General features: G+C 29.9%; 1 protein-coding gene and 1 pseudogene across 1 annotated transcript; one reads left to right on the top strand and one right to left on the bottom strand.

Annotated features, from left to right (window-relative positions):
- The first annotated feature begins 1,937 nt into the window (after nucleotides 1–1,937).
- Nucleotides 1,938–5,712, top strand: LOC105111077 (MLO-like protein 6). The gene is made up of 15 exons (XM_011006320.1): nucleotides 1,938–2,254; nucleotides 2,357–2,414; nucleotides 2,510–2,676; nucleotides 2,927–3,043; nucleotides 3,141–3,201; nucleotides 3,510–3,598; nucleotides 3,711–3,785; nucleotides 3,873–3,967; nucleotides 4,062–4,111; nucleotides 4,321–4,361; nucleotides 4,456–4,626; nucleotides 4,731–4,766; nucleotides 4,861–4,928; nucleotides 5,026–5,086; nucleotides 5,208–5,712. The coding sequence occupies exons 1-15, from the start codon at nucleotides 2,132–2,134 to the stop codon at nucleotides 5,430–5,432; spliced, it is 1,437 nt and encodes a 478-aa protein (XP_011004622.1). The 5' UTR covers nucleotides 1,938–2,131; the 3' UTR covers nucleotides 5,433–5,712.
- A 210-nt stretch (nucleotides 5,713–5,922) lies between these two features.
- LOC105111076 (polyubiquitin 11-like) overlaps nucleotides 5,923–17,326 on the bottom strand; it is a 28,056-nt pseudogene continuing 16,652 nt past the window's right edge.

A 17,326-nucleotide genomic window follows, 5' to 3' on the forward strand; every position in this document is an offset into this window, starting at 1 on the left:
GCTTAAGACGCCAGCGGTCAAAGCTCATCTTCCCATCTGAGTTTTCCCAAACTGAACGGTGGCTCCATAAAACCACGGCGGAAACCCGTTGTTTTCTTTTTTCTATTTTTATTAAATTTCTGTGCGGCCTGGTTTTGAATTTGTCTTAAACAAACTAAATATAAACTCCCGATTCAAATACTTCGTTATTTGCCTGATTAAGGTCAAATAAACACTTCAACGTCCAAATGATGGGTCCAAACTCCCAGTTGCCCGGCATTATTTTTTTCAACGCAACATTTATTTTGCTTAGTCAAACTTTCCGATTCCCACGCTTGACAGTTAAAAATAATTGATATTATAATTTATAATATTTTATAAAGGTGTTTTTAAAAATATATTTTATTTGAAAATATATTAAATTATTTTTTTTTAGATTTTTTATTATTATTTTAATATTAATATATTAAAATTAAAATAATATTAAAACATGCGAAACATATATTTAACATATTCAAAAGCAATTTTAAATGAAAAACAAGCAGCCTCTTGTAAGCATACGCGTAAGTGATTCTAAAAAAATTAAATTTTTTTATTAAAATTTAATATATTTTATATTAATATTAAAAATAATTTTTAAAAAATAAAAAAAATTTATATATATTTTAACATATAAATTATTTTAAGAAGCGGAGAGTTGCGGGCTTTAGAAAAAGAAAAGGAATGATTTTTTGTTTACAAGTGATCTCCCCACTGTTGTTTTCAAGGGCTGGCGCAATTGTTGTCCACTGCTATTGGTGTATGTTGGTATGGATGTATGTATATTTATTTGGTGTCACGGTGGACGTTGATGTATGTTAAAAAAAAACAAATGTTTGCTATTTAGGTGTGTCTCTCATATTCCGTGTTTGGGCTAAATGATGATGGCTTGCTATGGAATCCAATATGTTGGGAACTTGAATTTTCAAGTGTTTGGATAATTAAAGATTACATTTTTATATCAATTTTCTCTTCTCTAGAACTAATGGCCTGGAGGGTTAACGGCAGAGGCATGGATTCCTACAAAACAATCCTTGTAAGTGTGACTTTTTATACCATTTGTTGGTTAAATCAATGATTCTATAGTGAAAAATAATTAATCAATATTAAATTTTAAGAACAAAAATATTCCATCTTAGCTTATATATAATGAATATTGAAAACTTATTATAAGACAATGAAGATAATAAATTTGTTACCGAGATGATTCAAATAGTATTTATAATATTTGTTCCTTGATTTTTTTTTTTTATTTAAGGAGTTAAAGTTTTTTTTTTTATTTACATCGAAGTAAAGAGGAAGTCTCAAATATTGATGTAAATATTTCTTTACAAGATATTAAATTAAATTTGATATTTTATTAGATTTATAAATATTTAGATTTGAAATGTAATCAAGTAAGAAGTTGAGTTTAATATCTTATTAGAAATATAAATATCTAGGCTTGAAACAAAGCTAAGCTAAAAGGAACTAAATCTAATATTTTATCAAACACACAAACAAATATTTGGACATGGCATGCAATGGAACAAAATAAAAAATGTATATATAGGTTGAACATCTTTCTAACTTTCTTTTCAATGAATTTTGATCTCTTTTTAAGCTTTTATAATGTATCGTCTTCTTCCTGGATGCTCTTTCCAGGAGACATGGGAATTTTGAGTAAATGGATTTTAGTATCCATTATGCTTATCTATCGAAGTGTCATGAATGGTTTGGCAAAATGCATCACGCACAAAGTCAAAAGTATTTAACTCGTGAATCCAGTTTGATAACCACAAATACAAAAAGGTAACCATAAATCTCTGCTACTGATCATTCTACTAAAAACTAAAGTCCACCCTCAAAAAATCAAACTCGTCGCATCTCGAAACTCCAAAGTCTAGGTCTTCCACCCCTCCTTCACTATTTCCTCATCATATAGTGTTCACATTCAATGGCATTGGACGTACCCTTTTTCTTCATTTATAAACACGTCTATAAATAATGGACCTTATAATTTCTTTAGACGAATAAGAGAGAGAGAGAGAGAGAGAGACTAATCTTCTGTGCATAAAGTTCTGTGACATAGTGAGTTGCAGTGGAAATAAAAATCTTGGAAAGCTGGCACTAGATGGTGGAGGCTGTAAAAGCTCGATCTCTGGAGGAAACTCCAACATGGGCGGTTGCTGTTGTTTGTTTTGTGATGGTATTGATTTCAATCATTATCGAACACATCATTCATTTAATTGGAAAGGTAAGACTTGAAGTTAGCTACCTAATGGCTATAGTTTGAATTTCTTTGTTAAGAATATATCTCAAACGATACACACGCACACATTTTGTTCTTTGCATGCAGTGGCTGACAAAGAGACGCAAACGAGCTCTTTATGAGGCACTTGAAAAGATCAAATCAGGTCTGAAATCTCGTAAATTAGGCATATGTTGCATATTAGAATTGTGTTTTTGGTTTCCAAGGAACTGAATCAGCCTTTGTGTATACCTTTCTCAGAGCTTATGTTATTGGGATTCATGTCATTGCTTCTAACAATAGGACAAGGACTTATTTCAGAAATATGTGTACCAAAGTCTGTAGGGGCTACCTGGCATCCGTGTAAGAAGCAAGAGAAGGATCCGTCAGAGGATGAAAATGGGGGATCTGACATGTGTGCTAAGAAGGCATGTTGCCTAGATTCTTTTAAGTAATTGTCTGTGATCGTGGTGGCGCGGACTTTAATTTTCATGGTTAATTTGGTGCGCTAAGAACTTATAAATAAATTGCTCCTGAAGCCAAGAAAAGTTCAGAGTTATTCATGAAAAAAGCAACACGGCGGGCACATACAAGAGAAAAACGAACAAACTAACTCGATCTGGTGATAAGTTTTAGCAAAGTAAGGTGTTAATCCATGGCACCTCTTGATCTTTGCAGGGTAAAGTTTCTCTTGTTTCAGCTGACGGCATCACGCAACTTCACATATTCATCTTTGTGCTAGCGGCTTTCCACGTACTTTGTTGCATCATCACTCTGACCTTAAGCAGAGCAAAGGCATGTAGAGTCAGTTTCTTTTTACTTTTCTTTTTCTTGTGCGATTGTTATTTAGAGCAAGGATTTAGTTGTTTCGTATGCTGTTGTTGGATTGCAGATGAGGAAATGGAAGAAATGGGAAATTGAGACGACAACATCTAACTACCAGTTCTCACATGGTGGGTATCATACAATTACATGCTGAAATGCCACCTTCGGGCCTCCAGCAAATCTCTAGCGTTAAGGAAGATGATTGATATTCTCCTTCGATTTCAAAATGGCATGGTCACATTAATGGTGAACATGGGAGAAAATCCGTTGAGAATTTCTTGACCACCATGACAAATTATACATTATATCTACTTCTTTTCCAACATTTTCTATTTATTAAAAAAAAGCTGGACGAAAAGGATTAAACTATAAAGATAAAAGTTAACTATATAATTTCTGAAACAATGACAGATTTATTATTCAATGCATCCTGCAGACCCGGAGAGGTTTAGGTTTGCAAGGGAGACATCATTTGGAAGGAGGCATCTGAACTTCTGGACTCTTTCACCAATTCTCCTGTGGATAGTAAGGGAGAAAATTTACCCTCTTGGGTTTTTTCTTCTTCCAATTCCAATTGGCTAGCTCTCCTTGATAATAATCAATTGCAACCCATTGAAGCAAGTTTCCATTTGTCCAGGTCTGTTTCTTCAGACAATTTCTCAGATCAGTTCCAAAGGTGGATTACCTGACCCTACGCCATGGCTTTATCACTGTAAGTAAATTTTAATATCAGATGCCCATCAATACAAAACTGATTTCATTCAATACTTAGTATCTGTGTTTTGCAATTGCTCTCTAGGCACGTTTGGCACCTCGGAGTCAAATTAAGTTCGATTTCCAGACATACATCAAAAGATCACTTGAGGAGGATTTCAAAGTTGTGGTTGGAATCAGGTTACCTACTCACTACATTGATTATTAGCTTTCCTGAAAATGATAAGAGTAACAGAGAATTCAAGAAAATGACCTTCCTTTTTCGTGCTCGCAGCCCAACCATCTGGTTCTTTGCAATTCTTTTCCTACTGTTTAATACATATGGTGAGCTGAAATCAGTATTTCTCTTGAACATCATGCATTTGTGGACTCAAAGATTTTAGCAATGCGCTCTCTTGTAGCATGAAGAAGTTGAACAGTTTCCATGGTGTTTTTCCATTAGAAAACAAATTTTCTTTACATATTGCCATTATCACGAATATATAACTAAAAGTTTTCACAAGCCAAACTGAAACAACGTTTGTTATGGACAGGCTGGTATTCTTATCTATGGCTCCCTTTCATCCCGCTGATTGTAAGCAGAAAATTTGATTCCAGTTAGTCATTCTATTATTGACTCTACAAAACTGGAAAATCCACGAGCTTGATGTGGACTCTTTATATTACAGGTTATCTTATCGGTGAGTACAAAGCTACAGGTTGTTATAACCCAGATGGGTCTGAGGATTCAAGGCACACAGGTGGTGCAGGGTACCCCAGTGGTCCAACCAGGGGACGATCTCTTTTGGTTCAACCATCCACGCCTGCTTCTTTATCTTATAAATTTCGTTCTCTTTCAGGTATCTCTGTGCATTTCGATTTACAATGCTTCGTGATCAACCTTACATTGAAACCATTTCTTCTTAACTTTTTCTTTGTTGTCCGCCCATTTTTGTGAATGCAGAATGCTTTCCAGTTTGCTTTCTTAGCGTGGACTTGGGCAAGTTTTTTTGGCTTTATCACTGTTTATTTTGCTGGTAACTGGTTTCGCTAACTAAATTCAACTCTTGGCTTTCTTCTCCTTCACTCTGTAGTATGAATTCGGGTTGAAGTCTTGCTTTCACAAGTATCCAGAAGATCTAATTTTGAGGATCACAATGTGGTGAGCTTTTCCCTCATCAGAACAGCTTTGAATCACACTTGTGACGAACCATCCAGAATTTTGCAAATAACACAAGCTTTTTCTGATTTGAGAACAGGGCAATAATTCAATTCTTTTGCAGCTATGTGACTCTTCCTTTGTATGCGTTGGTAACTCAGGTATGCTTGCTGCCTTGCAATGCACAGCCTTCTATCATCATCGCATTGTTTTCTCATATTATCTATCTTTAGTCTCTGTTTTATTGAATTATAGAGTTACCATCTAATTTCATTAAATCAGATGGGTACAACCATGCGGCCAACGATTTTCAATGAGCGACTTGCCAAGGCCCTGAGAAATTGGCACCACACTGCTAAACAACACGTTAAACAGAATCGACACTCGGGCACTGTAACACCAGCAACGAGTGCACCAGGCACCCCATCGCATACCATATCCCCTGTTCATCCACTGCATGACTACAGAGGCGAGTCCGGTGGAATACAAGCATCATTAAGGTCTTAATTTGAAACCGGTGGCTGGAGACGGACTGCCTCAGTATTTTAGGTTCTCACAAACACTTAAAACATGGTGTAGAAGAAGACACGGAGAAACTTTGAACTGACCTCCATTCCCACTCCAATTATACAATCCAACGATTTTCATCGTGACATTGACATGGCAGATTTCTCCTTTAATGATCTAGAAAATAAAACGTGTTTGGGAATTATTAGGGTGATTTAGTTTACACAGTTGCTGAATCTGTAGCAGGCGAACTCCATTAGTCTATTTTTCTTTTTTCTTTTATGTGATTGTCATTTGAGAACGATGAAAAACATGATCGTTATGTGAAACTCAACATCGATTCTAAGTTAACTTCTCCTCCCAAGCACAGAATGCAAACAATTTAAGTACAGAGAATCAAGTTTGGCATGTCAGAAATCTATAAGATATAGAATCACGCGGTGACACCAAACTCAAACCCCCAGATAGGGGGACCAGAAAACACAGCAATCATCGAACTGAAAATTGACAGAAGAGACATGATTACTCGTCGGAGTTTAATTTCCTATTGTTCGAAACTGAGCATTGAACAGAGAATAACAAAAGAGCAACTTAAACACTAACATCACCATAATCTAACGAGTTTCTAAGAGCAACCAAACAAGAAGACGACAATTATTACACTCAGAAATCACCACCACGAGGACGGAGCACGAGATGGAAAACAGACTCCTTCTGAACACTATAATCCTCATGAGCTCCCATCCTCCAATTGCTTCCCAGCAAAGATAAACCTCTGCTGATCAGGTGGAATACCTTCCTTATCTTGAATCTTGGTTTTCAAGTTGTCTATTGTATCAGAGCTCTCGACCTCAAGGGTAATTGTCTTTCCTGTTAGGGTCTTGACAAATATTTGCATCCCTCCTCTTAAACGCAGCACCAGATGAAGAGTAGACTCCTTTTGAATATTATAATCAGCAAGGGTCCTTCCATCTTCTAGCTGCTTCCCTACAAAGATTAGCCTCTGCTGATCTGGATGGATTCCTTCCTCGTCCTGAATCTTGGACTTAAACATTATCATTTGTGTCAGTGTAAGATTAGATAAATTTAATATGCTAAAAATTGCTATAATTGATTATGTATTAAAGTAATAGTCTAGAAAAATTAGCATCCTCGATAATAAAACATCTTCTAATTTATATTAAAATTTAGGGTTATCATGTGAATAGAAACAAGAGATTTTTTGTAATATTTTTTTGCTTAAGTCAGAGACTTTTTATATATAATCTAATATTTATATTTTTATCGATCATGGATGCATTCAATCAATACTAAAATTCAATGGACTTTAAATTTTAGTCATCACTTAATTATTTCATCACAAAACTACATGTTATTTAGGTTATTTTAAGGATATTTTCTAATATTTTTTTACTTGGTTCATATGACAAAATGAAAAATCTAACAATATCTTTATAAAATTTAAAATATTTAGTAAGTGAAAAAACATTCACATTTAAATTAAAAATATTGCATGTGAATTTGACGGTTACATTTTATAATTAAATATTTCCTTTTATGCATTACAATATATTACATCTTCAAAATAAACATTTAATAAACAAATAAACTTTATGAATAAATTTCCAATAAGTATTTCAGATTCAATTTTATATATTCTAACACATAAACACATGCATAAACAATATTTTATTTGCACAAAACATCACTTCAATACCTAAAAATAACATAAAGAAAAATGGCTAGATAATTAACTAAAATAAAATGAATTCAAATATTAAATGGCTTAGCTAGACTATATAATCCATATGATCCCTATATTATTTTGCTAGCAGTTCTTTAGTCATGAGATTCTGAATGTTGGCATGTTTGTTTTGACTCCCACTTTACTATTCTTAAAAAAGAAAACCTACAGTTGGATTATCACAATATATCATTATTAGTCTTGATATGGAATAAAAAACTTTAAGATAAAAAATAAAATTTCTTAACCAGATTGCATGTGTTATTGCTTCATAGCATGCAATGAGTGATGCTTTCATAGTAGACAAAGCAATAATAGTTTGTTTAATACTTCTCTAAGATATAGCTCATTCAACAAGAAGAAAGATATCTTTTGAAGTAGACTTTCTTGTGTTTACATAGTCAACAAAATTCAATTTTGAATAACCAATAACCTCAAGGTGATCAATATATTTATAAGTCAACTTGTAATTCCTGGTTTCTTGTAAGCACCTAATGACTTTCTTAATAGTTTTTTAATGGTTCATTCCTAGATTGCTTTGGAACTTTTCCAACATTCCTATTGTAAATGTCAAGTTAGGTTTTGTATAGACTTATGCATACATTAAACCCTCAACGGCAAATGTATAAGGAATGTTACTCATCTGTTCCTTTTCCAATTCATTTTATGGGCATTAATTCTAATTGAATATATCCGTTTTGATAATTGTTACTACTAAAAATATGGAATATGACATTTTAAATTTTTTTAAAATCTTTTTCAATATAGGCATTTTGTGATCGTTTAATGTCCTTTAGACTTGTATTTGTAAATCTATATGTCAATAACTAAAAGGCTTTACCCAAATCTTTCATATCAAAGTTTTGAGAAAAAACATTTTTTCTTATGTAGTAAACCCCAGTCACTATTTGTAATCAAAATATCATCTACATATGTAAGACAAAAAATATATATTTTCTCTCATTAATCTTAAGGTATATACATTGATTAATAATTTTCTTAATAAAATTGTATGAGATTATAACATTATGACATTTAATATACCATTGTTGGGAGGCTTGTTTTAGTCTATATATAGATTTCTTTAGTTTACAAACCAAATGACAATTTGTATCATCACAAAAAACTTTAGGTTGATTTATTTACACTTCTTCATCTAAATCTAGCATTGTTATTTTCATATCTATCTAATGTAGCTCTAAATCAAAATGAGCTATGAATGTCATTATTACTCCAAATGAATCCTTCCTAGAAACTATAGAGAAAGTTTTATGATAGTTTACACCTTTTTTTTTTGTATAACCTTTAGCCATAAGTCTAATTTCATATTGCTTGATATTACTAGAAGCATCTCTTTTGGTTTTATAAACTCATTTATAGTTAATGGCTTTAGACCCTTATGGTAATTAGATGAGGTCTCAAGCTTGATTTTTATATATAACCTCTATTTTTTCTTCATAGAATTATACCAGTTTTCTCCATTCATGGATTGTGAAAATAAATTTGGATCATCTTTAGGTCCAACATCAAAGTCATATTCTTAAAAGAATATAACACAATTATTAAAAATTATTGGTCTTGTTTCTGAAGATCTTTCTAATTCAATTTTCTTACGTGGGCTTACCTTATCATAAACTAATTACTCTTGAATTGGTTGCTCTTGAATGGGTTGTTGTTCAATATTATCCAAATAAATTTTTTAAACAATAACCAATTATCTTTTATCTTTATATAACTCAATTGAATCTTGTTTTTCCTCAAATTCTATCTTTATAAAAAAACAATCACTCCCACTAAGATTAAAATCTTTAAGAAATTTAGTGTTTCTTTCTTCTACTATTCTTGTGCTATGATAAGGATACTAAAACCTATATTCTTGTTCTTAGATCCAATTTTTTTAGTTGAGAATTATACATCTTTACCTTAATAAGACAATCTCATACATATGTATGATTTAAACTAGGCTTTCATCTATTCTATAATTTAAAAAGTGTTTTAAACATAGTTTTGGGTGAAATTTTATTTAAAATATACATACCATTCTTTAATGCTTCACTTCATAAGAATAATGGTATATTATAATTACTAATCATGCTCCTTACAATGTCCATAAGTGTATGATTCCTTCTTTTAGCTACATCATTTTGTCGTTGTAGGCCAGGCATTATATATTATATAATAATACCCTCTTCTTTAAGGAACTTTGTAAATAGACCTGATATTTATCTATCATAATACTCTCCATCTGACCTTACAATCGTTATCAAATTGTTATGGCCTTTTCATATTGTTTCTCTACCTTAGCCATGTAGGTTTAAAAAACATCAAATGCTTAAACCTTATCAAATAAGAGATGGAGATAAATAGATCTACATTAATAATTGATGAATGAGATAAACTATTTTTGATAATTTAAGCATGGAGTATTAAATGGTCTACAAAACTCAATATATATGACTTTTAAAATTTCTAAGCTCTTCATAGAACCTTTAGTGGTCTTGTTAATGTGCTTTTCTTTTATTTAATCTACATAAGTACCAAAATCAGTAAAATCAAGAGTGTTTAAAACTTTATCATTCACTAATCTTTTAATACTTTCAATGAAGATGTGATTTAATTTCCTATTCCATAACATAGAGGAATCCTCATCAATTTTGCTCCTTTTAATTTTTAATACAAAAATCAACATGTATTAATAAATAGTTGAGCTCAAAAGTGGGGTTTAAATCAATTGTATATAAACCATTAATTAATGTTCCACCATTAATAAAAACTTTATTTTCTTAAATACTAAAATTATTTTCACCACACAAGAATCCATAATCAACATTACAGACTCTAGAAACTAAAATCAAACTTTTAGAAGATGATGGAACATAAAAGATATTTTTTAAATCCAATATAAGTCTAGATTTTAAAATTAATCTAAAATTCTTCATAACTTTAACATCAGGATGTGTTTGGTTTCTTGAATAAATGCCTCCTTTATTTTCCTTCAGCTTTCTTAGACTCATAAAGCCTTGCATGATAATAGTATTAATAGTAGTAGTAGTAGTAGTAATAATAATAATAATAATAATAATATGGATTATAGAACTAAAATCAAGCTATTATGTATTACTAGAAGCCTTAATGAAAAAAGATTCATGATATACTAAAGATTGAGTTAACCTTTCTTTATAAATCATTTCTTATAGTTATGAAAATCTTTCTTAACAACTCACCATTTCTTGTAGAAGAAACATTGGTTAATTTTTTCACTTTGTTTTTGTTAGCCTTATGGCTATAATGATTATTTCATTATGTTTTGATGATAACATAATTGAATATTGATGTTATTAATTAAGTAATATATTATATGTCAATAATTAAATATTGGTTTGATATAGTTTTGATGAATGCACGCGCACACACTTTTATGATGATTTATATAGGATTACAACATTTAAAAAATCATCAAACAAGTAAGGAAATGATTCGCGAAGGTCAAGAACATAGAGCTTGTAAATATAACTATTATCAACATTGCCAATCAAGATTTTGTAATAAGATTTTGCCAAATAACACTCAACTTATTTAAGACCCTTTGTAATATCCACATAACATAAACAAACTTGTAATGTAAGATAAAATATGCTTCACTAGCATTAGCTGGCCACCAACAAAGAGAGCTTGCCATTCTTTTATATATATATAAAATCCAAGAAAAGACTAAAACACAAAAACAAGACAAAATTAGATATAGCTAAAATGGTTTGATTGCTTCTTAAAATGGTTTAGCTGTTTATCAAAGTGGCTAGTTGGCATGACTAAAAGATTTTTGTCTTTTTCCAAGTGCAGGAGTGTCAAAGTAATAAATAACCCGGCAAGAATTATAGATAACAATAATACAACAACAACAACAACAATAGTAGTAGTAGTAGTAGTAGTAGTAATAATAATAATAATAATAATAAAGAAAAAGAAGCTGATGAGAACTTTGAGATTGAAGATTAATGTAAGGATTAAATAATGATAATAACAAATGTCAAGGTTAGATGATCCACTAATGGTATGTCAAACAAGTATAGTATAAACTCTTATTATTCAATTGAAAACCACACATAAAGGAGGTTCCAATCTGATTATAGATTGTTAACATGATTACATTAGTCATCTTATTCGATTAATGCTAATACTTGTAAATCTCGTCAAGCATTCATGATTATAACTTATGTTAACAACAAATCAAGTTCCTTTCATAGCTCAGGTGTCGGTTATAAGTATCGGTTATACCATACAATATGGGCTATAAAAGAGCCAAACATTTGTTGTACCAAGTGTTATATAACATAAATCTAGATTAGTCATTTAACAAGCAAAGTATTAAAGAGTGAACAAGATAACAAATACAAAACATGTTATTGTTAAACATTAAAGTCCATATTAAGTTTACACTATATTTATTCTTACACCATTAGTATAACCTTTTCACCTTGAAATAATAAACTTACGTAAACATAATGAAAGAAAGAAAAATAAATAAACAAAATAAGAACATAAATAAGATAAAAGTTAACTAAGTAAAGAAAAGGAATTGAAAGGCATAAATAAAATATTAATGAAAGCAAAACTTAAGCATTACAAAAATATAAAGAGAGAAAGCAAGAGCATGATCTTGATTTGGAGACCAAGATGCCTAAATGCATGACAAATGCCTCTTTTTATAGGCCAAAATTGAAAACTATTGATTTGATGACTAATTGATGAGTGGTTGACCAACTCTTGACTTGATGACAATCCTTATCTTCTTTTGTCTGCCTAAAACATCATTGATAATGTCAGAATTGGAACCACTTGAAAACATGAAAGTTGTAAGAAATTATCTCAGCTTTTCAGGAAAAAAAATGAAGGTCATTTGGACTTCTAGAATTCTAGATATGGGCCAAATACTGAATAATATTTGGGTTGTATGATAGATTTAGACTTCTTTGTTGTTGTTACAATTTAGACTTGAAAATGACCTTTTTAAATTTGAGCTCCATATGAAAGTTGTAGACCTATATTTTACCTTTCCATCCATATAAAGTAGACCTAAATCCAAGATCTATAACTCCAAATATGACCCAATTATCAAACAGTATTTGGACTGCATCAACATCTTTTTTCTAAGTTTGACCATTTCTTTGTCCTTTTAATTTTAGTTCTTAAACTTATTAATCAATCTTTTAATTTATGTGATAGACTTGCATTTAAAATGAATATTTACTACAAATTAAAGGTATCTTATATTGTTAGATATGTTATTATAAAATATGCTTTAGTTAAGGAGTTATGATACTTCAAGTGATGATATAAAACCTTAATAAAAATGCACTTTTAAGTACTAATCACTAGTCCTTTTTGAAAAATTTCTAAAAACTCTTAGGCTTCTTTAAAATAATCTGATCTATTCTAAAACGGTCTAATCGATTCTCTAACATGTAAAAAACTGTGTCTAATGATTAATTTCATTTATAAGCCTATAAATAGTCATTCCTTTGGCCAAAATAGATGTGGAACTCCTAAGGAAAAAACCTAAACATACTCGGAAAAAACCTAAGCATACTCCCTCTAAAAAATAACTTCTAATACCCTTGTTTAACTTGTAATCATCTAAAAACAACTTTAAGTGTGAATTGGCAAAAATCCTCAAAAAAGCTTAATTGTTATTCCAATCTACTCTACTAAGAGAGTATATTATGGAAAGTGTAAGTGATACTTTAAACACCTGGGAAAGTCTCTTAGAGACTAAATTGTGAGTGATTTAATACTTGTTCTTTAATAAGTATTGATATAAGGTTCTCTAATCTTTAGCTTGTAAAAAGTTTAGGGATAACTATTTGATCCTTAGCTTGGAAGAGGATTGAGTTTGCTTCTTTACTGGGAAAAAGATTTGTTTGATCTTAAACCCATAAAAAGATTAGATTTGATCTTTTACTTATAAAAATATCGTGTAAGTTCAAGTCTCACTCACTAAGAAGAATGTTATATGATAGTGGAACTCTTGAACAGAAACTCAATGAGAAGAGTATGAAGTTTGTTAAACCTATATAAAACTTAGACAGTGTTTCTAGACTCTAACTCTTTAATTATCATATTTATATTGTTAATTTCTTTTATATTTGCTTGAGTGTTTAGAATTGTATGTTATCAAATAAAAAAAAATTAGATTGTATTTTTACCTTTCATATCTAATTCACCTCTTTTTAGATGTTATTGTTATCTTAATCATAAGACAATAACTTTATTGATATATCATAATATTTCTTCATTTTAAAAGTCATTTTACCTTTTATGTTATTTTTTTTAGCTTGAGTACTTTTAAGATTCTCAAGTCTCAATCCTCTATCTTCTTAAACACACATTCTAAATAATTCATTGACTAAGAATAACAATTATTTACATTAAGGGTCTAGAATAAAATTCATATTTAATGTCCATTTATTATCTTATTGCAATTAAATCCTAAAAGTAACAAAATCTCTCTAGAGGGTCAAGTTATTATTTTTATAAAATAATTGAAATTAAGCCATGTAACTTATGAGCATATTAATTTAATAAATTTTAATATGATTATTAAAATAACTTAAGATATTGTGGTTATTTCTAAATTAATTACCACTACAATCTCAACCTCAACATTGCATACTTAATTACTAACTAAAAATTTTAAGTTGTTATACTTTAATAATTATGTAAACTATATCATGATTTTTTTAGTAATTTTCTACAAATAAATATATTAATAGATCTCAATAGAAGAATTATGAAAACTCCTTGCAGAGAGTTCCACAAATTTCATAATTATAGATAATAATTTAGACCGTACATGATAAGAAATTGACTTCACACATTTATGCAACAATCAATAGTATTGTGTCATAAATATTAAAACACGTCTTCACACATTGATGCTCTATACCATCATGATACAATAGACCCTAATGAACACTATTGACATGAGGAAATTCCCAAATAACTCAAGCTCAGGCAAATAAAAGTTTGAAGCACATTACTTCTGAGCATATACAATTCGAGACAGTTTGCAAAGAATCATCAAATGCTTGCTCCACTTGATTTTAATTTGTAATTAACAAATCTTGGAAAGCCACCTTTAAATCCAACATCAAAACCATATTTTTTATGCAATCAAACACATGCATGGACAGACCGGTTTGCCCACGCAATGGCTTTCATAAATTTTGCGATTTAGTATTAAAAAAAAAAAAAACAATGAAAACTTAATCATAGCAAGCATGATAATGCTGCCCTCGTATCTTGACCAATATAAGCCTTTGCAAATTAATTAAAAATATCCTTATTTATGGATGTAGAACCAAATTAATATTAATTAATATAACAAGAAAGAGGCTCTCATACCACATGTAAAATAAAAAAAATTTAACATGTCAAGCATTTTAATGCAAGGAAAAATTCACAGAATAACAAAGTTGAATGGAATCTAAACCTTAGTTGTGATTTAATTATTTCATAAACAAACCACATGGCATATGTGTCGGATCTTTTCCAACAGTCAGACCTTTCAACCTCAAGAGTTAATGTCTTTTCGGTTAGTGTCATGACAAAGATTTGAAAGCCGCCGTCATGCTTGAGGACAAGGTGGAGTGGGGATTCCTTTGAATGTTGTAATCAGCAAGGACACGTCCATCCTCGAGTTGTTTGCCATAAAAAAATATGCGATGTTGATCAGGAGGGATGCCTTCCTTGTCTTGAATTTTGACTTTGACGTTGTTGATTGTATCATAACTCTCGACTTCGAGAGTTATGGTTTTTCCTGTTAAGGTTTTCATGAAGATCTGCATGGTTGCATGGATTCAAGAAAACAAACAAAGAACTTAGATTTTGAGAGTTGGTGTAAGAACGAATATGCACTGAAGGGTTTTTGAGGAGAGGGAAGCAGGAGGAGCAGGAGGAGGCTGTGCTTTTAAGAGGAGGTAGCCGCCTTGATGGAATGGAGTTGAATTGTTAAACATAGAAGGAAAGACGAGTCGGTCGAATGTTTCTTGTTCTTACTAGTTTCCACGCTACATTCAAGATAGAGGTGTTCATGGTTTAATTTGCATTAAAAAAACTAATTAAAAGAAATTAGGTTGATTTAAAAAAATATAAATTAGATTAGATCGATATTTGGTTTAAATCAAATTAGTTGGCTTTAGTTTGATTTGGTTAATGTATTACTCTTTTTAAATTATCAAGTGTTCCGAATGTTTTTTTCCCCTTTTATCGGCTAATATATTATATTTGTGTGTTTTTTCTCTCTCTTAAAATCATAAAAATAAAATTGTTTATCTACATGAATTAATAGAATCAGAAAAGTTGATGAGATCTAAAAAGTTGATAATTTATTATTCTTTATTTGTTTGTGACTCACTAGTTCTCACTTTTCATATTAATTAAAAAAAAAAGATATAGAAAGTAATTTGATAATTTTCATTTCTCAAAAGTTATATATTAATATCAACAATGCCGGATATAAACCTTGATATCCTGGCGTAGAACAAGCTGTGAAAGCTTTGGGTCAGAGGTTCTACATTAACAAAAGGTAAGTATTTTTGATCGTTGTGTTCAACTAAAATGCATGAAATTTAACATAAATACAATATAATTACCTCCAAACAAGAGGAGATAACATAAGAGAGATGCTAGGGAGATACAGTGGTTGGTTTGTGTCTGGCTAGATGGTGTGGGAAAGGGAAAATGAGATGAAGATGAGGGGCAGAGCAAACGAAAGGGAAGAAAGAATGAGAAAAATATTCTCTAAATAACAGCTTTTTATGAGAGGGTTATATTAAGGTTAGGTTAATTTAAACCCCTCTTGATTTTTGTAGATATTTCGTTGTTTTTATTGAACAAATTTGATTTACTAGTTTCAATTGTAAAATTGAAACCGAATCAAATTAGTTAAATTTTATGGTTTTAAAAATTAATTTAATCAAGTTTTTTTTTTATCCCGGTTTGGCTTTTTTGATTAAATTTTTTTTGATTTTTTTATTTTTTAAAAATTAATTGGTTTTTTTAAAGACCCCTCATTTGAGATATGTAAAGAACAATAGTGGTTTCTACACTTATTATATATTAAAAAAATAATTATACGTAAAGTTTCACACAAACTTCGTGTATATCTGCTCAACTTGATTTGAATATAAGTTAGATATTAATTTTATGAATAGTTTATTATTTAGGATATCAGATATTATTGTGCTTGTCTCCAATCCGAACCAATATTCAACCTGAATTAATTTATATCCATAAAATTTTAATTAATTATATCAATTATAATATTAACTACATCAAGAGAGTTTAAGGTTATTTTTGTTTCACTGTTCTTTTCCTACCCCCTTTTTTTTTTGTTTGCATGTTGCTTTCTCTTTTAATGTTTTTGTTTTAATTCAATTTTTAACCCATTTTAAAAAAATTAAATAAAAAATGAAAATATTTCAAAAAAAAAAGAGAAAAAAATAAGAAGAAGGATAAAAGAAAAAAAAAATACAAAAATGCAATTAAGGATGAGAATGTAGAGAAAAAGTGAGATAATAAATGAAAATTAGAAAGCCATGGACTAGATTGAAAAATGTGCCTATATTGAGGGACTATTTTATTACAATCAAGGCTGAAATTATGAAGAAAATCAAAATATGATTGAAATTGGCTAAATAATTAAAAAAAAATAAAAGTCAATGACCATATTAGAAAAAAGACTATTAAGGGGCTATTTTAAATGCAATTAAGGAAAAAAATGAAAGAAATGTTAAGAAAAAATGTTGAAATTGGCTGAAAAAAAATATAGTTGGACAAAAACTAAATTAAAAACAAAGTGTTAAAATTATGAGATATATTTTTTCTATTTATTTCAAATTGTTAAAATTTTAGTAAATTTTTATTTTAATTGTTACTACTTTTTATTTAAAAACCATGTTGGTAATAAAAAAATACAGGATTGTTTTTAAAAAGATCATACTTTATTTTTTATGATCATATTATGGATTTGTTTGTGAAAACAATTATGCATTAGCGTATAATTTTTAAAATAATATTCTCATTAATATTGAATAAAAATAAAAAATCTATATTCCTAGTTTTTTTGTTATAATTTTCATTATATGTTGTT

Source organism: Populus euphratica, unplaced genomic scaffold, assembly GCF_000495115.2.
Source record: "Populus euphratica unplaced genomic scaffold, PopEup_1.0 scaffold570.1, whole genome shotgun sequence".
NCBI lineage: Eukaryota > Viridiplantae > Streptophyta > Magnoliopsida > Malpighiales > Salicaceae > Populus > Populus euphratica.

Bases quoted from the DNA above. Each gene is read 5' to 3' on its own strand.
- LOC105111077 (XM_011006320.1), top strand. From the start codon at position 2,132: ATGGTGGAGGCTGTAAAAGCTCGATCTCTGGAGGAAACTCCAACATGG. The intron at 3,044-3,140 runs GCATGTAGAGTC...GTTGGATTGCAG, and splicing joins TGACCTTAAGCAGAGCAAAG to ATGAGGAAATGGAAGAAATG. The intron at 5,087-5,207 runs GTATGCTTGCTG...TCATTAAATCAG, and splicing joins TGTATGCGTTGGTAACTCAG to ATGGGTACAACCATGCGGCC.